The sequence below is a fragment of the Muscardinus avellanarius genome (assembly GCF_963383645.1).
Source record: "Muscardinus avellanarius genome assembly, chromosome: 2".
NCBI classification, from domain to species: domain Eukaryota; kingdom Metazoa; phylum Chordata; class Mammalia; order Rodentia; family Gliridae; genus Muscardinus; species Muscardinus avellanarius.
The window spans coordinates 3,050,683-3,075,895 of NC_137787.1; the positions used below are offsets into that span (position 1 = coordinate 3,050,683).

General features: G+C 47.3%; 1 protein-coding gene across 3 annotated transcripts in view; it reads right to left on the reverse strand.

Annotated features, from left to right (window-relative positions):
• The window catches only part of UBE2F (ubiquitin conjugating enzyme E2 F (putative)), a gene marked incomplete at both ends in the record, with an annotated part of 55,267 nt that overhangs the window by 10,577 nt on the left and 19,477 nt on the right, over nucleotides 1-25,213 (reverse strand). For 2 of the 3 annotated variants that reach the window (XM_080689539.1, XM_080689537.1), the window contains 3 exons: nucleotides 297-367; nucleotides 9,034-9,101; nucleotides 23,777-23,842. In XM_080689539.1, coding sequence (XP_080545665.1) covers nucleotides 297-367; nucleotides 9,034-9,101; nucleotides 23,777-23,842 — 205 coding nt within the window. The remainder of the gene's footprint in view (nucleotides 1-296; nucleotides 368-9,033; nucleotides 9,102-23,776; nucleotides 23,843-25,213) is intronic. The other variant, XM_080689538.1, reaches the window with a different exon arrangement.

A 25,213-nucleotide genomic window follows, 5' to 3' on the forward strand; every position in this document is an offset into this window, starting at 1 on the left:
ACGCCTCCAGCTGTTCTGGTGGAGGCTGTGATGCACTCAGCCAGGTGTGCGAGGTCTGCTCAGCGGCCTCCTGCAAGCGCTTTCCTCCTGGGTGTCCTCTCAGGACATTTCATCACAGCAGCTGGGGAAGGGGCAGGCCCCGAAGGCAGTGGGAGCACGGATCTGGAGGCAGAGCCAGGCTGCCTGGAAAGTGCACCTTTCCTCTGCCTGGCCACGCCTCACAGGCCTCTAGGAAGCGGTGTGCAGAGGCAACAGTGACACCCAGTCCCCACGGGCAGACGGGAAGGGAGACTCACCTGAGGCATATCTCCCCTGTCTCTGTGATGTTGGGGTGCCAGATCCTGGTCAAGCATTTCACTTTGGGAGGCTGCGAAGAGAGGAGATATCACACCTGTGGTCCACGGCCTTCCCACGTCCCCACGTGGCCACCACTTCTGGGCTCTTTCAGCCTGACTCGCCCGCGTCACCCACATTGCCCCCGCTGCACGGCCAGAGCCCAACGCCACTTCTCTACCAGGGCTCTGTCCTGTAGCTGCAGTGTAGTGACCAGCCCGGTCACCTCCTACTTTGGGGTGTGGGACTGTGGTGCAGGAGTTTGCAGGGTGCTCCATGAAGGATCCTTCTGCTCCAAGCCCCTCCTCCAAGAAGGCCCAGACTGCTTTGCACCAAGTCACTGAATCACAGCTGGGAGCTACTGCTCCTTCCAAGAATGGCCCATTACCCTGGCTGGGTGATCTGAAAGATGTTGTTTCTTTTATCTTTAAAGTAGAGTAGAATACTGAGCAGGTATGTGGAGATGATATATATCAACATCCTTCACAACCTGGCAAGCCTGAGTAAAATTCTTTTAAGATTTCTCTAGTAAAAGGGTAATACAGGCCAGGCGTGGTGGCTCACGCTTATAATCCCAGCACTTGGGAGGCCGAGACAGGAAGACCGTGGTTCATGGATAGCCCCAGCTACTTAGTGAGGCCCTTTGCAACTCAGTGAGACCATTTCAAAATAAAGAATAAAAATTAGGGCTGGAGGTGTAGCTCAGAGGTAGAATGCCCCTGGGTTCAATCCACAGTACTACACACACACACACACACACACACACACACACACACACACACACACACCAGTAATCCAGTCAGGCACACACTTGTAATGTCAGTGCTTGGGAGGCTGAAACAGGAGGATCTTGGGTTGGTGTTCAGCCCCAGCAACTTAGTGAGGCTGAGTTTCAAAATAAAAGAATAAAATAGGACTGGGGGTGTACCTTGGGGGTAGAATGTCCCTGGGTTCAATCCCCAGTACCACACACACACACATACACACAAAAGTAATCTATTCTTTAAAGAAAAAATACAAAAAATAAAATATATATTTATGCATGCTATAGCATATAATTATTCAACTTGTCTCTTTTCTTTGAGGTACTGGGGACGGTACTCACGGTCATTCTACCCCTGAGCTCCATCTGCAGCCCTATTTTTTATTCTCTATTGTGAAACAGGGTCTCACTGACTCGCAAAGGGCCTCATTAAGGAGCTGAGGCTGTTCATGAACCGCGATCCTCCTGTGTCAGCCTCCCGAATGCTGGGATCACAAGTGCGTGCCACCACGCCCGGCTCCAACTTGTCCTTTGTAAATGTGCACCCCCCACCATAGCTGCACGCAGAAGCGGCACCTACTGACAGCCGACGCACATCTGTTGCCTCGTCTAGCCCTCCCCCCACAGGCATGGGGAAATGGCTGTCACCATTTCAGAGGGCTTCCTGTATTCTGTGGTGAGACCCCTGGACATTAGGCTGCTTCCCATTTCTCATCCAAGCCGGCTACGTCACGCTCCCACCTCGGCTCCCATCCTGCAGGACAGTGCTCCTTGGGCTGAAGCAGGAGCAGCAGGGGCCCGGCACGAGGGCTGCGGCGAGTCCCGGCCCGCTCTGGCTCCACTCTGGAGTCTCAGGACGTCACCTCATGGGCAACTCTTTGTCAGATGGGCAGTGTTCTCCCTGCTTCTCATTTGCTATTACATTTTATATTTTCTGACGTGTGAAAGGTTTTTCTTTTAGGCCTTGTGATCAAAATTTTATCTCTGATAGCACGTTTTAAAAATATGTCACTATCCAGTACTGACAGTATTATCTTATTTACCTAAGGCAAGCTTTTTTTTTTTTTTTTTTAGCACCATTCTTGCTTTTTCCCCGATTTCAAAATACCAAAAATCAAGAGACTCCCCCAAAGTGATTAAATCCACTGTGCAAATTTACGTGCCTAAGGACTAAAGAATTTAGGCCTGGAGTGAGTTTAAGTGCTTCCATCCGCTCTGATAAGCTTTCTGCAAACAAATGGGAATGCGCTCCCAGGAGGCGTTTAGGCTGGGGTCAGAGCTATGTACCTCCTCTGGGCAGCCGAACAGAGCCCCAGCCCAGTGATGAACTAAGTCATCCACGCTCCGCATCTGCGAACAGAAAGGCACGGCCGCGCGACCTGCGCCCACTGCATGCCTGCTCCCGCGCCCCGGCCCTCAAAGGACCAGCAGCCCAGGGTCTCCTGCGTCTCCCGGTGGGGGCCCGCCCTGGCCCCTCCCTCCACGCCTCCTCTGTCCATGGCGCTCCTCAGCTGCAGTCCCAGAACGAGGCTCAAAGCTCTGCAGCAGAGGTGTGTGGGCCTGCACTACGTGCGTAGCCTCACGCCTATAATCCCGGCTACCTGGGAGGCTGAGAAGGATGATCATAAATTGGAGGCCAGCCACGGCAATGTGCAAGACCCTGTCTCAAAATAAAACTTAAACAATGAGCTAGGGGACCTATCTTAGACTGTGCACGCACAGGGACCTAGACTCTGCACCTCTGGTTGTCTTACGACTCCTCACCCACTCTAAGCTAGACAAACCGCCTGCCCCACCTCGCACACTCCCTCAGTGCTTGGTACGGCCATCCATTCAAGGGCACAGCTGAGAGCTGCACTTCAAACAGATGAGGAAAATGGGATCATTCAGTAGACCCCCGGCTAATAATTTGAAAAATTATAGTTACTTCCCCATTTAGAGCTTTATTACAGACGCATTAAAATTAAACATAAAAGAGTTATAAAAGAACTAGAAGAAAATAACATGAAAAACTCATGAGGAAAAATATTTAACTATAGAAGCAAAACAAAAACCCCCACAAAATTTAGAGAACAAAACATGACAAAAACAAATGCCCCAAAGGAAAAATGAGCAAAGAATATATTTAACAGTGGTGTGTGTATAATATCCGGGTATGGAGGCACCCCAGTAATCCCAGGATTTGGGAGGCTGAGACAGGAGGGTCATAGATTCAAGGATAGTCTCGGCAACTTAGCAAGACTGAGCAACATGGCAAGACCCCGACTTCAAAACAAAAACAAGCAAACAACCCGAAGGGCTGGGACGTTGCTCAGAAGTAGAACGCCCCTGGGTGCAATCACCAGTACCACACATTCAAACACACCCATATGTCATCCTAAATAAAATGAAAATTCAAATGGCAATTAGATACCATTTTACTCCCAAAATAGTTAAGAAAAAAACTGACGAAAATCCTCCATCTTGGGGAGCGTCTGGGAAGGACCGTGTGGGGGTCAGGTTATCATAACCACTTTGGGGCCTAATTTAACAGTGTTTATCAAGAGCATCAAAACTTAATACCCATACAGCCACTTCTGAGATGGAATCCCCAGCAGACGAGCACTGTGCTGGGACACAACCATACCATCGCACAGCTCAGGGACCAAGGACCAAAGTCAGGCCAGGCCTGTTTTCACAAGGCCTAACACTGCGTTTTGCACTTTCAAAAAGGCTGTTAAAAAAGCAATAGGAGTATGTGACACAAATGACTCATATCGACTTTACAGAAAGTCTACTTGACACTGCCAAAAAATGGCTCACTCTTGTGGCCAATACCTGTGATCCCAGTACTTGGGGGGGCTCAGACAGGAGGACTGCAGGATTAAGGACAGCCTCAGCACCTTCGTGAGACTCTCAGCAACCTAGCAAGACTGACTCTGTTTAAAAATAAATAAATAAATAAACAAATAAATAAAAAGCTGAGTGTGGTGGCACACGCTTGTAATCTCAGAACTTGGGAGGCTGAGACAGGAGGATCGTGGTTCTCAGACACCCTCCGCTATTTAGTGAGGCCCTCTTCAACTTTGTGAGACCTTGTTTCAAAATGAAGAATAAAAAAAAATAGGGTTGGGTATGTAGCCTGAAGGTAGAACTCCTGGGTTCCATCTCCAGTACTGCGGGGGGGAAAAAAAAAAGCTGGGTGTGGTGGCACACGCTTATAATCCCCACGCTTGGGAGGCTGAGACAGGAGGATCGCGCAGGTTCGAAGCCAGCCTTAGCTACTTAGTGAGGCTCTAAGCAACTTAGTGAGACCTGTTTCCAAATAAAATATAACATGGATCTGGGAGTATAGCCCGGAGGTAGAAAGCCTCTGGGTTCCACCCCAGCACCACAAAACAAAACAAAAAAATGGTGGTAAGGTTCAGGGGTAGAATGCTCTGGGTTCAATACCCAGTAGCCCTCCCAAGCCCTGGCTTAATGAATGGACAGGATAAAGGACTGGTTTAATCCACCGAATGTCCTATGATAAAGTGCTCTTCCTAACGATGATGTGATCATGTTACACTGAAATGTTAGCAATGCCAAGGTCCCGGATGTGCACTGTCTCCACTGGTATGCAGAATTAGTGTGTATCAGACAGGAATGGCCGTGCCGGTCACCTCCTGAGGAGAGGCCATGGTAAGACACGTCCGATTTCGGCACAGCCATGTGTCTCATTGTCCTTACGGAGACAACATAGGGAAGAGGGCCGAGTGACGGCCGGGCTTCACTGTGGCCATTACTGTGTCCAGCAGGTGTCTCGGGTCTCCTGTTGGCAAACATGGCAGGACTTGGCCAACTCCAGAGGACCCACAGGTATCACCTCCCGGTGTCCTGGCCGGCTCCCGACAGGCACACCTCGGGACTGTGTGACACGCGTCCAGAACGGGCTGTCCAGTCCAGCTCCCAGGGGTTAATGCGCGCCCCCCCAGTATCCCACCCAAGGAGCCACCTTCCCTAACCCTAGAAAACTACTACACTGGGTGACGAGAAGTCCAGAAGACCTCCCAAAGCTTACTGAGTCAATTCAGCCAGTTTCTAAGATAGAAAGATTACTAGGCAGGCCTCAGGTGGTGAGGCAGAATTCAGGGCCAAGGGACAAAAACAGGAAATTTGAATTTTAACTGCTGCAATGTAGGAGTGTGTGGGGATATCAAAAAGGAATTTTTCTTCTAAAGGTTTACTTTTTCTTTTAAAGGTTTAAAGGTATGTTAAACAATCTGTTTTTTTGGTTAAAAGGTTTTCTGAAGAGAGGTGGGATGGCACACACCTATAATCCCAGTACTTGGGAGGCTGAGACAGGAGGACCGCAGGTTTGAGGTCAGCATATGCTAACTTAGAGAGATCCTGTTTCAAAGTAAAAAATAAAATAGGGCTGAGCGTGTATCTCAGAGGTAGAGTGCCCCTGGGTTCAAATTCACAAAAAAACAGGGGAATATATTTGTCCAATTCACAATCTTTGTAACTGACCTTCACGACAGTAACTGTTAGGAGCTTTGAGAATCCTCCTGAAGTGGAGAAGTTGAAGCTGCAGGGGCAAAGAAAGGGCAGAGAAGCAGGCGAAGCCCAGCGCCCGGGCCTCCAGGCCTCCAGGCCGCGGCGCTGCCCGCACAGCTGGCCTCCTCAAAGCTCCCTCCTGCCATCTCCTCCAAGGCCGCGCCCTCCTATGAAGTCTGTAGGGAGAGCGCGCCGAGACCAGGCCGACTGAGTCAAGTCCTAGAGAGGCCGGCACAGGCGCTACACTGGACTGTGTCCATAAGACAGCCCACGGCCTGCTGGGAGCTCACAGGCTAGGACCGGAGGCTAAGAGGACTGCAAAGTAGAGAAATATCTGTGCTCAGCTCAGCACATCTAAGGGTCTCCTGGAGACTCTGCTGTGGATCCCACATACCTGGAGGAGAGGCAGAGATGACGGAAAAGACACAGGCGCAGGCTGGAGCATGGAGCAGAAGGGTCTTGACAGAAGCACCTTCTCAGTGCCACTGGGCCGAGAACAGCTGATTCCTGATGAAATCTGAGCTGCCCACCACGTAAGAGGGGTACAGCCTGAAGGCAGAACACCCCTGGGCTCAATCCCAGGACCCTCAAAAAATAATTCCCAAAGAGGCAGAAGTAAAGATATAAAAAACATAGACTCACTGCGCAAAGCTAAAGGTAAGGACCTACATGAAGAACTCTGGAGCTGGGGGCCAGACAGGGCCAGCAGAGCCACTGGCCAGCCACTCCGAAGGGACAGGAGTAGACAGGGCCCCGTGGATTTGCAGCCACTATTTATTCCATTTCCTGCACTTCTCTCACTCCTTGAAGTCCCATGTGGAGGGACAGAATGTCACCGGTGCATGGGAAGGCTACATGTCTAGAGGCTGGGCAGCCCTATACACCAGCTGCCTCCAAAAGCAGCCGTCTACACTGGCAAGGCTAAGTAAGCAAGCTTTGTTTTTTGTTTTTTGAGACAGTCTCATGATGTTGCTCAGGCTGCCTCTCTCCTAAACCGAAGCGATCTTCCCACCTCATCCTCCTGACAGTGGGGACTACATGCATGCAACACCTTGCTAGCTTTAATTAGTAAGTTAGTTAGAGTTTATTTAGTGTAGCGCTAGGGATTGAGTCCAGGGGCATTCTGTCTCTGAGCTACTTCCCCATCCCTATTTTATTCTTGACTTTGAAACAGGGTCTCACTAAAGCGTGGGAGACCTCCCTAAGCTGCTACGGCTGGCTGCAAACCTGCGATCCACTGCCGCACCCTCCCAGTCCTCGGGTTACAAGTGTCCGCCAAAGCTCCGGCAGCACAGCGCCCGCCACGCGCCTCCTCAGGTCTTGCTATCTTTCTTTTTTTTTTTTTTTTTTGGTGGTACTGGGGTTCCTGGAAGCCCTTCTACCTCCGGGCTACACTCCCAGACCTATTTTTACATTTTGTATTTGGAAACAGGGTCTCCTAAGCCAGCGCGCGCGGCTGTCTCCGCCTCCCAAGCGCCGGGATGACAAGCGTGCCCACCACGCCCGGCAGGTCTTGCTATCTTTCTATTTCACTTCTAACTGATGCCCGTCACCTCAGACAGCGGCCTCCATTTCCCCACGGCCCCAAAGGTGGTATCATGGACTCACCTCTCTATTTATTTATTTTTTTGGTACGGGGGATGGAACCCAGAGGCATTCTACCTCCAAGCTACTCCCCCAGCCCTATTTTTTTAGTTCTTTGTTTTAAAAACAGGGTCTGAGTTGCAGAGGGCCTCACTAAGCACCTGAGGCTATGCACGAACTGTGAGCCTCCTGTCTCAGCCTCCCGATGCCGGCCTCTCCCCGGCCGCAGCCCTGCCCCTCTCTGAGGCCACGAGCCGAGGAGCTCTCCCTGCTAGCCCTTCCCCATACTGTCCCACCTCGGAGCTGCCAGTGACGGAGCGACCCTATGAGCCAAAGTAAACACTTCCTCCTTCAAGCCATTTACATGGGGCGTTTTAGTCACAGTGACAAGAAGCTCACACGGACCCACAGCTCCGCCAGGGCCACATTCTCAGGCCCCTGAAGAAACCCCGCTTAGCCAGGTGTGAGGTGCAGGCCTGTGATCCCAGTGCTGGGGGCTGAGCCAGGAAGACCCTGAGCCACCTAGTGAGGACCGGTTTTAAAAACAAAATAACGGGGATGGGGGGAGGGGTGCAGCACAGAGTTCAATCCCTTGGTTCAATCCCTAGTACAAAAAAATAAAAAATAAAGAAAATAAAAAATAAGGAGAGAGAGAAACTTCATTTTTCGCTGAGCCATTAGATTTTTCTATGTGATAATCTGGGAGGGCTGGAAACTGCCAGGATGCGTGTGGGTGGCATGTGCGCAGCACGCCTGTTTCTCCTATACTATGCACACGCATCAATCAAGCCAGCGAGGCGAGCTGGCCACCCGCTGCAGCACGCAGGGCCACACCTTCGGGGGCTCCTGCCAACCTGAAAACGCTCGCCAGAGCCCCAGATCTGAGCCTTCCGGGTCTCTTCCCCATTACTCCCTGCTCTTCGTTCACCAAGCCGGTCCACCTGCCTCATCAGCTCGCAAGTCCCGCCCTGCACCTGTGAGCACAGCTCCGCACAGTCCCTCAGCTAGTGCCGTCCTCCCTGGCTCTGCGCCAAATGGGATTTCTCTTCCAAAGCTGAACGGGCCGCAACCACTCTCAAAAGCGATCGATCACCTTCCTCCCTCCTTCCTTCCTCCCTCCCTCCCTTCCTTTTCTTTTTTTTTTTTGGTACTGGGGATCGAACCCAGGGGACTTCTACCGCTGAGGTATAACCCAGCCCTTTTTTGTTTTGAAACAGGGACTTCCTGAGCTGCTGAGGCTAGCCTCAAGCCTGGGATCTTCCTGTCTCAACCTCCCGAGTACTGAGACTGCAGATGAGCAGCGCCAGGCGCAGATCCTTTCTGTCTCTGATTTCTTACGTTTAACCCCCTGCCTGCTACTTGCACTGTCACTTTATCAACCTTCTACACTCCAGCTCACCTCCCAGTTGGTCTGTTATCGCCTCAACAGCAAAGGCATAATTGAAGGGTTAACACATAGCTGTGGGTATAAATCACTTACAGCTTAAAACTGTATGGTCATTCTCCGAAGTTCTAAAATATACATATTACAGACTTGTGAAATTTTGTTATTATATCGATAAACAAAACTACAGTCTTAAGAATATTTTCTTTTTTTGTTTAACAAATGAAATATACAGGCAGACTGCCTGGTACACAGTGCTCATGACACACGCTGAGTAAGTAGCACACTCTGCATCCTACTGAGAGGTGGAGTTCACCACGGCAACGCAGCCATCTGTGCCCAGCCCGTGGGCACTGGCGAGCCAGGCCCTGGGGGGGGGGCAGCATGGCCCCGGGGCAGGCACCCAGTGGGCCGGGGGTTGGGGGGACAAGGCCAAATGCAGGCTACTCACCACCATGTTGTACGCATCAGGAACTTCAGTTTCAAACTGAAACTTTCCACCCTGGTAGTAACCCTCATCTATCAAAAAACACAAACAAAACAAAAAAATCCTTTAAATAAAAAAAAAAGAAAACAAAAAGCAAGCACTGTATTAGGATACGGCAAACACAGAGAATCAAAAGGTTAAAACTATCCCCGAGTTCCCTGGTGCCTTCACCAAAGGCACGCGCTGGGGAGTCCTACTGCACAGTGCTTACCTGCTGCCTGCTCCTTCCCACCCACGCCCTCTAGCCTCGCCTCCTACCAAGTCAATGTCTGCCAATTCCTGCTTTATCTTCCTGTTGCCCGCCTCTCTGGTACCTGCACTGACTTCCACTCAGCTAATGTTTACTGAGTGCCCTCTCTCTCTGCCAAGCTGGGCACAGCAGGTCCTTGGGAAGGTTGGCTGGCAAGTATCAGGGAGGACGGCCAGGCTCCTGGGCCTGCAGAATCCCAAGCAAGGGTAGTCCCTCTTCCCAGACTACCAGAGCAACTACGGACGGCTGCAGGTGCTGGCCGGCAGAGGGCGCTCCAGGAGGGCGCGCCAGCAGGGGTCCTCTCTGAAGGAGCCAGAGAAGCCTTTCAGAAGTCAGTTGAAGTATGCACATTCAGGCCTGCCACAGTAGCGCCATCTTTAAAATGAGGGTTCAACTTTCCCCAGAACATCAACACTATGAGCAATTCTGCAAATTTAATCTCACTGCTGCTGGGCGTGGTGGTGCACGCTTGTAATCCCCGCGCTTGGGAGGCTGAGACAGGAGGATCGCACAGGTTCAAAGCCAGCCTCAGCTACTTAGGCGCTCAGCAACTTAGTGAGACCCTGTTTCCAAATTAAAAAAATGTAAAATAGGTCTGGGAGTGTAGCCCAGAGGTAGAAAAGCCCCTGGGTTCCACCCCCAGTACCAATAAATAAATAAATAAATAAATAAATAAATTTCATTGCTTAACTCACTTTTTTTGGGGGGGGGGTGGTACTGGGGTTCCTGGAAACCCTTCTACCTCTGGGCTACACTCCCAGACCAATTTTATACTTTTTATTTGGAAACAGGGTCTCCTAAGCCAGCATGGCTGACTTCAAACCTGCACAATCTTCCTGTCTCTGCCTTCTAAGTGTGGGGATTACAAGAGTGCACCACCATGCCCGGCATCAACTTTTTTTTTTTTTTTTTTAGATACTGGGGATGGAACTCAGGGGCATTCTAACCTCTGAGCTGCACCCAGCCCTATTTTTTACTCTTTATTTTAAAACAGAGCCTCACTAGGTGGCAGAGGGCCTCAAGTAGCTGAGGCTGACTGCGAATCTCGGTCCTCCTGTCTGAGCCTCCCAAGTACTGGGATTACAAGTGTGCACCACCACACCCAGCTTCACTCAACTTTGTGTCAAATGGACATGACAGCAAGCTGTTAGCTTCCCACAAGTCACCACTAAGAACATCCTCCCATCTGCAAGGGCTCTGAGACTGCATCAGGATTTACATTGTCCAGCAGGTAATAGGCACACTGCCTGGACCTCCAATGCTTCTATAGAAACATCTACAAAACGAAGACGAGATACTGTTTCTCCTTTATTTGACAATAGCAGAAAGGTTGAAGTTTATTTCAGATTATTGGTCATTGGCATTTTCCCTTGTAAGAACTGAATAATCAATGCTCTTTTACTCCTGTTACTGAGATATTCGTCTTTTGGGTTTCAACTAAAAGAGGTTCTTGGGATAATTAGCCGTTGAGCTCTCTTTGTCTGTCTGTCTGCCTCTCTGTCTCTCTCTCAGGAGCATCTCACCGGAGCTTCGCACCAGCTCTTTATTTTTTATTTTTATTTATTTTTATTTTTGGTGGTACTGGGGTTCCTAGAAGCCCTTCTACCTCTGGGCTACACTCCTAGACCTATTTTTACATTTTTATTTGGAAACAGGGCCTCCTAAGCCAGTGCAAGCTTCCAACTTGCGTGATCCTCCTGTCTCTGCTTCCCAAGCGCGGGAATTACAAGTGTGCGCCATGACGCCCGGCTGTGGTCAACTCATTTCAAAGAAGTTATATGGTTAAGGTCATTCTGACTTCATCGGATTCCTTCTGTGTCAGTCAAGTTCTCATTTAGTAATTTTAGAATGACATCTTCTCTTAACTCACCGAAAACCAACAAAAGACTGTTCTAATTTCTTTCATAAAACAAATATTTCTCAGGAAAAAGATGTTTCAGAATCAACACTTCTCTTTGAAACTGCACAGATGTCCGACATGACCAAGTCTGCTTACTGAAATCTCACAGTCCACTACAAGGCCGCTGGGAAGCGGACTGGGCTCAGTGAGGCCCAGGCCGCTCATTTCCTCGGGCCTCCTGATGGTGATGAGCCCTCGGGCCTGGCTGCCCAGGAATCTGTAGGCAGAGGGTGCAACCAGGGTGGAAGTGCAGGCAGGGTGGGGTGCGCACCACGCCCATCTAGTCTAGACAGGCCGACCCCACATTCCCATCCTCACCATGGGGGCCAGGAGCCATTCTCCTCCCCAGCCAACCAGGCTTCAAAGTACACTAGCCAAGTGCAGTGGGGGTCCCTGGCTCCCACCTGCTGTTAGAGGAAGTATCTTTTCTCCCCAGACTTTTGAAGCCCACTTCCTCCTGCCTTCAAGGAACCACAAAGCTGGGAGAACAAACTCCCCCAGGGCTATGGCAGCACAAACCTGGGACAGAACCCACCTTTAGAGATCAACTTGCTCCCACGGCTATCTGCAATGGCGGACGCTGACTAGCACGGCGAGCACGCCTGCCCTACAAACACCCTTGAGGATGATCCTCCCGCAAAAGGCAAAAGAAGAAAAACAGATGGAAACCCGGATCTACAAAATGGGCACGAATGTAGGTACGCAGATCACGTGAAGATAACAGACCACTTAAAGCAGTTTCTTATGCCGAGTTATAAAGTATGAAAATGAAGTGAATAAGAAGGATAAAATAAAGGTTGTTGCTGGATGTGGTGGCACATGCCTGTAATTCAGTACTTGGGAGGCCGAGATAGGATCACAGGTTCAAAGCCAGCTGTAGCAACTTAGTGAGACTCTCTTTCAAAATAAAAAAGTAAAAGTGGTACACACTTGGAATCCCAGCATTCGGGAGGCTGAGACAAAAGGATTGCAGTTCATGACCAGCCTCAGCTACTTAGTGAGACCCTTTGCAACTCAGTGAGACCCTATTTCACAATAAAGAATAAAAAAAAAAAAATAGGGCTGGGGGCTCAGCTCCGAGGTAAATGCCTCCGAGTTTCATTTCCAGTGCTGTAAAAAAATATATAATAAAAAATAAATAAAATAGGGCTGGAGATGGAACTTGGAGACAGAACGCATCAAGGTTCAATCTCCAGGACCAAAAATAAGTAAGTGAAGGCGCACAACTGTGATCCTAGCACTTGGGAGGCTTAGACAGTAGCATCATAGGTTCGAGGATAGCCTCAGTAACTTAGCGAGACTCAGCAACCTAGCAAGAACCAATTTTAAAATAAAAAAATTAAAAGCTGGGCATAGTGGCACATGCTTGTAATCCCAGCATTTGGGAGGCTGAGATTGGAGAATCATGGTTCACAGACAGCCTCAGCTACTTAGTGAGGCTCTTTGCAACTCAGTGAGACCCTGTTTCAAAATAAAGGATAAAAAATTGGGCTGGGGGTGTAGCTCGGAGGTCGAATGCCCCTGTGCTCCACCCCCAGACCTGAAAAAAAAAAAAAAGTAGTTTAACATAAGAAATAAAAAGCGCTGGAGGTGTAGCTCAGAGGTAGAATGCCCCTGGGTTCAACCCCCAGTATGAAAGGAAGGAAGGGAGGTTGGTTGGTATGGAGAAATTGAAATATACTACTACATGACCAAGCATGCACCTGAAGAATTAGAAAAGAAAATGTTTAACAGAAAACAAGCTTAAGGAAAGAAATAACAATGACAGGAATTTAAAATTGAATATAGAGAAAAAAAAATCAATAAAATAAAAAGTTGATTCTTTGAAGAGATCAGTAAAATGGATCATCTCTCCCTAATCATATTAAGAACAATAAGACATCAATTCTAATATCAAGAACTAAAGAAATATTAGCACAGACTTAAAAGGATAAGATAAAAAATCTTATACCAATGACTTTGAAAATGTGATGTAGCCTGGAGGTAGAAGGGTTCCATCCCCAGTACCACCAAAAAAAAAAAAAAAAAAAAAAAAAAAAAAAAAAAAAAAAAACATTGATACTAATTCTACACAAACTCTTCCAGAGATAAGAGAGAAGGGAACACTGGCCAATTTACCCTAAGGCCAGCATCAAACTAGTACAAAAGCCAGACAAATCCATTACGAAAAATTACAAATATCTCTTACAGACACACGTAAAATTTCTAAACAAAACATTAGCACATCAAGTTGAGCAATGTACCTTAATGGACAGCAACAACATGACTTGCAGTTAACTAAGAATGCAGAATTGGTTCAACATTTGAAAACAGTTTTATCAATGTAATTTATTATATCAACAGACTCAAAAATAAAAACCACACGGCCATCTCAACAGATTCAGAAAAGGCATTTGGCAAACCCACCATCTATTCATGATGAAAAAACTGGGCAAACTAGGAACAGAAAAGAATTCCTCAACTTATAAAGGGAATGTGTATACTTAATTATGAAAAACTGGTAGCATCCTGCAAAATAAAACAAGGCAAGGATGTCCGCCCCTGTACTAAGAAAGTAAAATGAGGCAAGAGAGAAAACACAAGGTTAAACACGAAAGGGAGGCGGGCGGAGGCTGGAGATGCAGTTCAAGGACAGCCTCAGCTACTTAGCAGGCTCTTCTCAATTAGGGCTGGGGTGTATCTCTGAGGTAGAATGCCCCCGGGTTCCGAAAATCCCCAGTACCAAAGAGAAAAAAACAAAGGGAACGAAGACCAATTGTGAAGTCAACAGCTATGAAACTTCTCCTTAAATTTAAGAGGAGGAAATCTTTGTCTAAAAATACAAGGACAAAGTACTCTTAGCAATCTCACATGCCTGCTCTAACATACCACCAACACAAATACAGCCGCCATTCCATCTCCTGGGCTCCGCTGCCCTCCGGTGGCTCTGGGCTGCCAGGTCTCTCCCGCTCCCACTCTAAGGAACCTTGTCATTCCCTGGGCCCACCCAGATGCTCCAGGACTATCTGCCTATTTTAAGATCACATCACGGGAGACCTGCATTTATCTGCATCTTAAATTCTCCTTTGCCATGTAGCACAATGTAGCCCAGGTTACAGGAACTAGGAGACAGGCATCTACAGAGCCGTCACTCTACCTGCTACACTCCGCAAAGGAAAAACCCACCCATGACATACTACCAAAATCAATTTAAAAAAAGTTTTGCAGCATATTCTAAATCAAACACCAATTACCTTGTGAGTCATCATTCCCCTTACTGTATCTTTTTCTAAGAAAACTGAAAATATATATCCACGGAATGATTCAGGAGAAAATGTTTATTGTTATGGATTTGGGGAGAATATGGTTGTGGGGAAACTGTTCCCAGGGAACCCTGTTAGGATCATTGACACACTTTCCTCCAATCCATAACAAAACGCCAAACTACCAAAAACAGAAAAACCTCGGGTTCTTGTTCTAAGCTAAGAATAAATATGCATAACTTGAACAGTTGCTGAAGATTTAAAGTTGTTTATTAAAAAGATAGAAATACAGAAACTAGAAATACAGAAAATAGTTACAGCCCCATACCAAAATAGCATGAGGGGGGAGGGTGGCCCAGAATTTTTATACCCATGACCTCCATCTTGTTTGCATAAATTCTGATGTTGTGAATGTCCCTGTAAGGTACCTCCCCCAGCAAGGTGTGAAAAGGTGTCTCCTTTCATGAAGGTCAGTTCTACCATCTTAGCTGGCTAATCATGTAGATCTGTCTTTAAAGATCTAGTTCTCCTCTCCTAAGATCTGTCTTTAGATATCTAGAGACAGACCTAGTTCTCCTCTCCTATTGACTTGTTAATTACTTTTAGCTAGGTTAATTTACATTGGAATAGTTGCCTGCTTTTAGGCAGAAACCAAGTCCTTGCACAGATTTGCCCCTCACCCAATTTTTGAAATATATTAATAATCATAGCTTTCTTAAATCTTCCTAGGCCATTTCCAATACTGGTACATTTATGACATCTACATTCAAAATTACAAAAACAAAAACAAAAAACAAAACTGGAAACAACTCTGGTATCCATCATCTGATGAATAATCAAACTCCTGCATCCACATGTTCAAAATAATAATATATAAGCCGGGCGTGGTGGCGCACGCTTGTAATCCCCGCGCTTGGGAGGCGGAGACAGGAGGATCGCTCAGGTTCGAAGCCAGCCGCGCTGGCATAAGAGACCCTGTTTCAAAAATATAAAATAGGTCTGGGAGTGTAGCCCGGAGGTAGAAGGGCTTCCAGGAACCCCAGTACCACCAAAAGACAAAACAAAACAAAAAAACCCAAAATAATAATATATAACAACAGAGATGACATAGATGAACCACAAGAGTCTTGTTAGCTAAGTCAAAGAGGATAGGTAAAAATATTACTATATCACTTTGGGTTTATTTATGTAACATTTAGGAAAAAGCAAAACTATAGGGAAAGAAATCATATCGAATGCTGAGAGCTGGGGATGGAACTTCTAGCAAAAGGAGATAGGAACATTTTTATTTTAATGGTAGTTAAGTAACTCTGTTTGTCAAAATGCAGACAACTGCTCCAGGTCTGGCAACTCACCTTTATAATCCCATTACTTGGGAGGCTGAGATAGGAGGATCTCAGGTTCAAGGCCAGCTTCAGCTACTTAAGTGAGTCTCTGCTTCAAAATAAAGAATAAAAAATAGGGCTGGGGGTGTAGCTCAAAAAAAAAAAAAAAAGCATGCAACTGTATATCTAAGAGCAGTGAATAAATAACAGCTCAATACAGCTCAGTAAACACGATTGTTGAGAAAGTGCTGGCAACTTCTTAAATGCCAAAAAGGCAACTGTTTAAGCACCATGTTATTTTTGGATTTTTATACACACTATGTTTTTTTTCCTTCTTTTGGTGGTACCAGGGGTGGAACCTAGGGGCTTTCTACCTCCGGGCCTATTTTATATTTCACTTGGAAACAGGGTCTCACTAAGTTGCTGGGAGCCTAAGTACCTGAGGCTGGCTTCGACCTGTGTGATCCTCCTGTCTCAGCCTCCCAAGCGTGGGGATTACAAGTGTGCCCCCCACGCCCGGCTCTATGTTTTTAATGGAGACCACCAGAATATATTCCAGCCACGGTACTGAATGGCTTTACAACATGCTCACTTCAGGAAGCCTGAGCAGCCCGTGCCCAGCAGCATCCTAAGCACAGGCACGTGTCCTCGAAGCCCTGCAAGGAGCGAGGAGAGCACAGGCACGTTCTCAGACAAAGTCAGAGCATGCTGCTCCAGAGGGCCAGCTTCGAGAGCTCATGGAGCACTTCTAGGGTATACAACAGGGGAACTGCCATCTGTTTCCTTTTAAAAACTTCTTTTAGGGTTATTTGAAAGAAAAGACTACACCAGGAAAAAATTTCGTGGCCAGGTGTGGTGGCGCACGCTTGTAATCCCAGTATTTAGGAGGCTGATAGGAGGGTCACAGGTTTGCAGCCAGCCTTAGCTACTTAGTGAGGCTCTCAGCAACTCAGTGAGACCCTGTTTCCAAATGAAAAATAAAAATAGGGCTGGGGATGTAGGTTGGGGTAGAATGCCCCTGGATTCAATCCCCAGTACCACAAAAAGATTAAAAGGGAGGGACTTGGCATAAAGCTCAGAGGTAGAAGGCCCCTGGGTTCAATTCCAACAACACACACACACACATACACACGCGCACGCAAAGATATGCGATTACATTATCAATATATTTAAAATTCAACTGCATTATATAGTAGTTAATAATTAAGTTTTAAATTTAAAAGCTATGTACAATAGCTTCAAAAAATACAAAATATGACCAGACACAGTGGCGCTGCTCATGACCCTAGAACTTGGATCACGAGACATGACGATCACAGGTCTGAGGTCAGCTCAGCAACTAAATGAGACTGTTTCAAAATAAGCAATGCAGCCAGGTGTGGTGGCGCAGCAGAGACCTGAGGATCCTGGTTCTCAGCAGCCTCTCCAACAGCAAAGCTCTCTGCAACTCAGTGAGACCCTATTTCAAAAATAAAAGACTAAGTAAATCGGGCGTGCATGCCTGTAATCCCAGCGCTTGGGAGGCTGAGACAGAAGGATCGCACAGGTTCGAGGCCAGCCTCAGCTACTTAGTGAGACCCTGTTTCCAAATAAAATATAAGCCCCTGGGTTCTACCCCACTAGCACACACACACACACACAAAGACTAAAACACAGGACTGGGGGGTGTAGTTTGGAGGTAGAATGCCCCTGGGTTTCATCTTCAGTACTTAAAAAAAAAAAAAAAAAAGCCAAGAGCTGCAGCTGTAGCTCAAAGTATAGTATTTGCAAGACACTGAAAACTACAAAACCGTGACCTGTAGCGATGTCCTTTTTGTAATTTGAGGTTTCTCTTTTTTCTTGGTCATTTCAGTTAATGGTCTGTCCACTTGAGTTTTGCAAAGAACTAGTGTTTTTCTCAAATGTTTGCCCATCTCACAGGTTTCTGTTATTTATTTTCTTACTTATACTTTGGATTGAATTTGTTCTTCTTTTACTAGATTCTTAAGGTGGAAACCTAAACCGCTGATTTTTATTTTTATTGCTTAAAAATACTGACTATTGCTGAGCATGTTGCTGCAGGCTTGCAATCCCAGCTTTCGGGAGGCTGAGACAGGAGGACCGTGGTTCACAGACAGCCTCAGCTACTTAATGAGGCCCCTGCACCTCAGTGAGACCTGTTTTAAAATAATGACTAAAAAATAGGGCAGGGGGTGTAGCTCAGAGGTCGAATGCCCCTGGGTTCCATCCCCAGACCTGCAAAAAAAAAAAAAGTGGACTAAAATTTAAGTGATGTCCTTTTACGTAACACAATGCTTTCCCATGTTTTACTCATGTTGTACTAATCAGCACTTTGAATCCTTTTATCAGTGAGCTGTAGTTCACCAGAGGACGGACCTTCATGTTGCTTCCACTTTGGGCTCTTATGATTAAAGCTGCCATAACCTTTTTATGTATGTGTGTGTGGTGCTAGGGAGTGAACCCAGGGGCATTCTACCTCGGTGCTAAACCCTCAATACTATTTTACACAATTTATTTTATTGGGAAACAGGGTCTCAAGTGGGGAACCATTAAGGTCTTCCCCTTATCTTTACTAAAAGAGTGCTTCTGACTGTCCTTGGCCCAGAGTCACCAAGGTAGTAGTCATGCACTTAAGATTCTCAGAACCACTGATGCTATTGTCCTGTCTGAGATGAGATTAGGTGAGGGTGTGTTACACCAGAGTCTTGCTTGGCTGGCCCTCAAGGTATGTACTTTGTACCCGCCTTGCTTGCATTCTGGTGTAACTGAAGCTAGAGACTGGAGAATAAACCCAGGCGCCCAGCAGAGACTGGTGGCCCTCCGTGCTGGGGTTCCTCTCCTGGGAACCCGTCCTTCTGCCAGCTGGCTCAGGCAGCCTGAGTTGCTGAGGCTGGCTTCCAGCCTGAGGTCCTGTCTCAGCCTCCCCAGTGCTGGGTGGGGAGTGCAGCGCCACGCCCGGCGATATAGCTTTTGTGTGCAGGTCTTTTGTCAGTGTTTTTATTTCTCCCAGGTAAATTTAATCATTATAAGACATAAATCTGAAGAGGAACACATTTTCTCTCCATAAAGCTTCTAGAGAAAAACGCAGGAGAATATATTTGTAATCTTGAGGTAAGCAAAATTTTCTTGGACAGGACACAAAAAGCACAAACTATTAATAAAACTTGATAAACTGCATGTGATTAAACTCAAGTTTCCTTATGTCATGTGTATATAACAAATATGTAATAATGAATCTTACTATTACCTACGGTCAAATACACTAACAAAAAAATCTTTAAGAAACTGGGTGTGGTGGAGCATGCCTGTAATCCTAGTACTTGGGAGGCTGAGACAGGAGGATCACAGGTTCAAGACCAGCTTCGGTAATATAGTGAGTCTCTCCGCAACCTAGTAAGACTGCTTCAAAACAAAAATTAAAAAAGGGCCGGAAATGTAGATTAGTGGTAGCATGCCCCTGGGTTCAATCCCCAGTACCTCAAAAACAAAACCAAAAAAATCAACAACTGTAAACTTCCTTCTCAAAAAGAGAGCACTGCATAATAAGCAGAGAAGTCACACAGCAGGAGAAAACATTTGCCAATATTGCAGTTCAGGTATCTGACAAAGGCCTTGCATTTGGGCCATTCCCACAAAATAAGATTTAAAAATGGGCAAAAGGAGCCAGACAACTTAGTGAGACCCTGTTACAAAACAAAAACATAAAACGGGGTGGAGATGTAGCTCAGAGGTAGAATGCCCCTGCATCAATCCTCAGTACCACAAATAAAAATTAAGAAAAGCAGCTGGGTGCAGAGGCACACACAAATTTGAGGCCAGCAATGCATGGCAACCAAGTGAGACACTGCTTCAAAATAAAAGACAAAATAAAGCTGAGGATGCAGCTCAGAGGCAGAATGCCCCTGGGATCAATCCCCGGCAACCCCCCCCCCCACACACACACACGGAAAAAACTTTGGGCACTACAGTAACAGAGGACACAGGGACAGTCCATACATACACGCCACGCACTCTACATCTTCTTTTCTGAGAAATGCAAACCAAAGCCGATGCCAAGACACTTCATATCCAAACGTCGGTGCATGCAGAACTGAAACGTCCCACACACTGCCGGCCAGAGCACAGTGCAAGCACTGTGCTTTCCTGTGACTCAGAAGCCCTCTCGGGTGGGACTGAAGGGGAGGGGAACGTGAACAAAAGGACCGAGTGAGAGCGAGGGCAGCACTGCCCCAGCCACTCCTGGACCACGAGCGAAGCCCGGGGTGGGCACCTGCCACACAGGCAGAGGCTGGGGGCCCGGGAACGGCTTGCATCTTTACTGGGTTGTGGTGGCAGCAGTACGTACATTTTCAAAATTTTCAAATTAGCATATTTTACTGCCTGCAATTTTATATCTCAATAAAGCGGATTAAAAAGTACACTGGTGGTGCAGATCTATAATCCCAGCTGCTTGGGTGGCTGAGGCAGGAGGGCCACAAGCTTGAGGGCAGCCTGGGCAACTTAGCAAGATCCTATCTCAAAATAAAAAATAAGCCGGGCGTGGTGGGCACGCTTGTAATCCCCGCGCTTGGGAGGCAGAGACAGGAGGATCGCGCAGGTTCGAAGCCAGCCGCGCGCGCTGGCTTAGGAGACCCTGTTTCCAAATATAAAATGTAAAAATAGGTCTGGGAGTGTAGCCCGGATGTAGAAGGGCTTCCAGGAACCCCAGTACCACAAAAAAATAAATAAATAAATAAAAAGAGCTGGGGGTGTAGTTCAGTAGTAGAGAACCCCTGGGTCCGATTCCCAATACCACACACACTCAGAAAACCCCACTCTTTTTCAGTCCCTGGTCTCTTCAGCCTAAAACCCTCATCATTACGGCCACAGTAGGCGGGCCTTTGCGGGACTGACCCAGATTTTCCAACTGTCCACTACTTTCACAGAAGCCTGCGGGGAGATGAGGGCTCATCTCCAGTTTTTTTTTGTTTCTTTTTGTGGTGGTGCTGTGGATGGAACCCAGGGGCTTTCTACCTCCAGGCTATACTCCCAGACCTATTTTACATTTTATTTGGAAACAGGGTGTCACTAAGGTGCTGAGAGCCTCACTCAGTAGCTGATCCTCTGTCTCCGCTCCCGAGCGCGGGGATCACAAGCGTGCCCCACGCCCAGCTCATCTTCAGGTTTCTGCTTCACTTCTCTTCACTCACTGTCTCCATACAGTTCTTTCTTTTCCCTACCACCAAATCATATTCCCATTTTCCCTGTGAACACTGATTTATTCCTAAGGATGAAGGACCATTCCAAAAACAAACAAAAGTATGAAAGTGTCACGAGTGTTGGCAAGAGCCAGAGAGGGGCCTGAGCTGGAGCGTAGCTGTACCTGCTCACAGGGCCGCCCTGTGGTCTACACATACGCGTTCTTGACTCTTGGGCTTGAGCTGTGGGATCCTGGCTGCAGTGAGCCAGTTTCAAAGCCACCTGCTTCCTATGTGCGCATGGAGTTCCCTGCTTAGGCATAGCTCTTAAGATTTTTCAATACTAAGAGAACTGTAACTCCAAAATTAGAAAGAAAAAAAAAAAAAAACATGAAGCCAGGGTGATGGTGCACACCTGTAATCCCAGTACTTGGGATCTGAGACAGAAGAGCACAGACCCAAGACCAGTGTCAGCAAAAAAATAAAATAGGGGAGCTCAGAGGTGGGGTCCAGTCCCCAGTGTGTGTGTGTGTGTGTGTGTGTGTCTGTCTGTCTGTCTGTCTCTCTCTCTCTCTCTCTCTCTCACTCACACACACACACACACACACACACACACACACATCCAAGACAAGTGTCAGCAACAGGGTCAGACTGTTTCAAAATAAAAAATAAAATAGGGTAGCTCAGAGGTAGAATGCCTGGGGTCCAATCCCCAGTCACACACACACACACACACACACACACACACACACACACACACACACCACATGACACCAGGGGAGCTTTTAGAGCTGGCAGACCCTGCCACAGTCCTCTGAATAACTAAGGGCAGACCCTCCCCCCAGCTTTCTGAGTCATTAACAGCACAAAACCCAGGGCCTGCATGTGGCGCCCTGGAAGGGTGGGGAGCCAATGTGCACTTGGTATAAACAATATAAAGAAATGCTGGGCAGTAAATACTTACAGCTGCCAAATAAAAATTATTTCTATCTGATGGGATAGTAAATACCCAAACTCTAATAACTGTGCTCCACTTCCAAAACCAATTACAAGAACATGGAACATCAAAGACACTACACTCAAAAAACACAACACTCGAGTGATCTGGTAAAGACTTTCAGTTAAAAGAAGGGGGGGGCAATTACTCCAAGGTTAAACTTGACAGAAACAACCTGGAAAATCCAATCAAGGTCTGTGAGTGGGTAGAAAGGGGCTAAGCAATCAAACCCTGACAGCCAGGCAAGGGAGGCCAAAGTGCCTCACTTCTCTATCAGAAGCGGCCAGGCACTTGAAAGGACCACTCCCAGAGCAGGTGCGGTATCAGCGTGTCTTAGGACTCTCCTCGTACACGGGCAACGGGGCACCAGACCCATTTATCCACGTGTCGCGGGGCCCTCTGTAAAACCGCCATAGATAAAAATGGAACTTAAAGTTACGGACCACAGTTTGAAATGAGGATTTCTCTTGTTATCCTAAACATCTTCCACAGCAAATAATCCATCTTACAGATTGACAGGGGGAAAGGCCAGGCTCACTCGGGGCTCACTGGTACCACTGAGATTCTGTCCTCGCTTCTGCATCTTAACTAGCTAGTGGTTCGTTTCCCCAGTTTCTTGCTCCCTTTCCATCCCCCCGAAGAATATCACTGTTATCTAACCTCAGTCAACCCTACTCCAAAAGGTCATACCATTTCCTCTCCACTAACTGCCCACGTCTCTGTCAGCATCGAGTCAACACAAATAACACCTTCTCCTCTTTAAAAATCATAATCCTTTGAGTAATTTCCATTCCTTTTTTTTTTTTTTTTTTTTTTTGGTGGTACTGGGGTTCCTGGAAGTCCTTCTACCTCCAAGCTACACTCCCAGACCTATTTTTTTTTTTTTTAATTTGGAAACAGGGTCTCCTAAGCCAGCATCGCTGTGGCTTCGAACCTGTGCGAACCTGTCTCCACCTCCCAAGCACGGGGATCACAAGCGTGCACCACTACGCCCGGCTCCATCCAATTTTCTTTACAGCTTTAAAGTGATGGGTAGCATTCATTTGGGAATAATCCATTTTCTTTGGATACTTCTGAACACTTCACCTTTCAGACAGCAAATGTGATCAAGACAGCTGGTGAATTTCCCACTCCAGGACCTACTTAAAAACATCTCTGCATTCCTTTTCTTAGAGAAATTCCAAGAGTTTAGAGTCTGAATTCTAAGAATCACACTGGTGGTTAGTTCTTCTGCTCCTCTTCCTCCACTCAGCCAGACAGTGCAGACTGGCTGCGTGCCCTGAGGAGCCGCAGGCCTTCCCTCCTGGGCACCCACCAAGGAGAGGTGCGCAGGCAGGGCGGCCTGGAGATTAGGCACTATCAGTCCCAGCAAGGACAGCTGGTAATCAGTCTGCCTCTGCGCAGCAGGCCTGGGCGTAAGTGCATTCCCACTACCTATTTTATCCCCCAGTGTCTTATGGGATGATCTGACTCCTGCTTGGCAGACAGGGGCTCACTGAGAGACTAGGCAGCCTAACCAGGGCGCACAGGTGGAGCCATTTAGGATTTCAAAGCCCGCACTACCAAACGCCTGTGGCCTCAGTCAGCGTTGAACTTAAGCTTACGCAGCTATTGAAATATAAACTAAATGCCTCAAATCCACTTACTAGGCTCCTCAGCACTACAGAGCAAGTCTCTTGTCTTGTAAAATGGTTACTGATGTCTTAACATTTTGAAGGCTGGAGGACGAATCAAGCCGAAGATTACAGATTTGGGCAGACGTTCAATCTGATGTTTGACAGCACCTTAACACTGAAGTGCACAGAGTGTGTGTTACCTGGGGTCACAGTTAGCTGAAAGCAGTGCAGCTTGTTTGGGTCAGGAAAGTGCACTTTACACGTACCTGCAAAAGAAAGAGCGTGTCAGCAAGGGCTGGCAAGGGCAGCGCACCCCGCGCTGAGGCTGTCTGCGGGCCACAAAGCCGGCAGCGCGGCGGCGCTGCGCAGACCTCCCGGCTCTGGGAGCTAGGAACCATGCCACGTGCTCAAACTGCAAACCCGCACATTTTGCCATTTGTTTTTCTCCTTAAAGTCTTTTACTAGTTAATTCCAAATTAAGATATTTTCTTTCAGAAAGAGCTCACTCCCCATTTACCTCAAGAACTATGCTATTTTACTTTGAAAAGAATAAAGCAGAGCTGGGATGTGGGCTAGGGATAGAGGGCTTGCTTGGCCTGCTCAAGTCCCCAAGTTCAATCCCTGACACACACACAAAAGGGGAGGGAATCAGGAAGATGAATACATGCAGGTACAGGCTAATTAAACACGGAAAACCCGAAAAAGAACCAGGTCAGACTGCGAGCACAGTCACTGAGCAGCACAGACGTCTATGTGGGCACACAGGCCCACAGTGGAGAAGCTAAAAACAAGGGTGCTCACAATCTAACTGGTACTCGGCTTGTTTTGTTGGTGAAATGATGCTCTGCTGACTCCAAAGGCAACATCCCGTGCCCACTGGTCCCACAGAAGGGCCCTGGAGCAGGACAAGGAGCTCCCCCTGGAAGGCCACAGCCTGCGCATGCTAGAAGGGGAAGTTGGCTCTAGGCCACATCTGCCTCCTTCACACAATGATACGCAAGAATGGTGGCCACTCATGGGAAACACACCCAAGGAACTGGGAGAGAATACAGAGACATTCTCTACACTTATCTACAAATACAGAAAACAGATGCCAAATTCCTTAGTTCACCTACTGACTGGTTCTTACAAGTCCCACAAAAAATATTTACTTAGTTTTACATTATTATCATTATTATTGTTATTTGCGGTACTGGGGATTGAACCCAGGGGCATTCTACCTCTGAGCTACATCCCTGGCCCTATTTTTTATTCTTCATTTTGAGACAGGGTCTCACTGAGTTGCAGAGGGACTTCTCACTAAGTAGCTGAGGCTGTCCACAAACCGCGATCCTCCTGTCTCAGCCTCCTGAATACTGGGATTACAAGCGTGCCCACCACGCCCGGCTACAATAATTAAATATGCAACAAAAATAGGACAATTCAAATATAGAGTTAGAAACGACCTTAGAGACAGTCTAGTCCAACTATCACCCTCAATTAAGACAGATGACAGAGACTGAGAGAGAGTCCATGACTAGCCCAAGATCACAGGTTATCTATCAAGAAAAGCAAGGAAAGTTCCCCATTATTAACAAGGCCATCACTTCCCCGCCAAAGGGCTCATCTCCTTCAGCTTAGTCAAAGTTCACCACGGG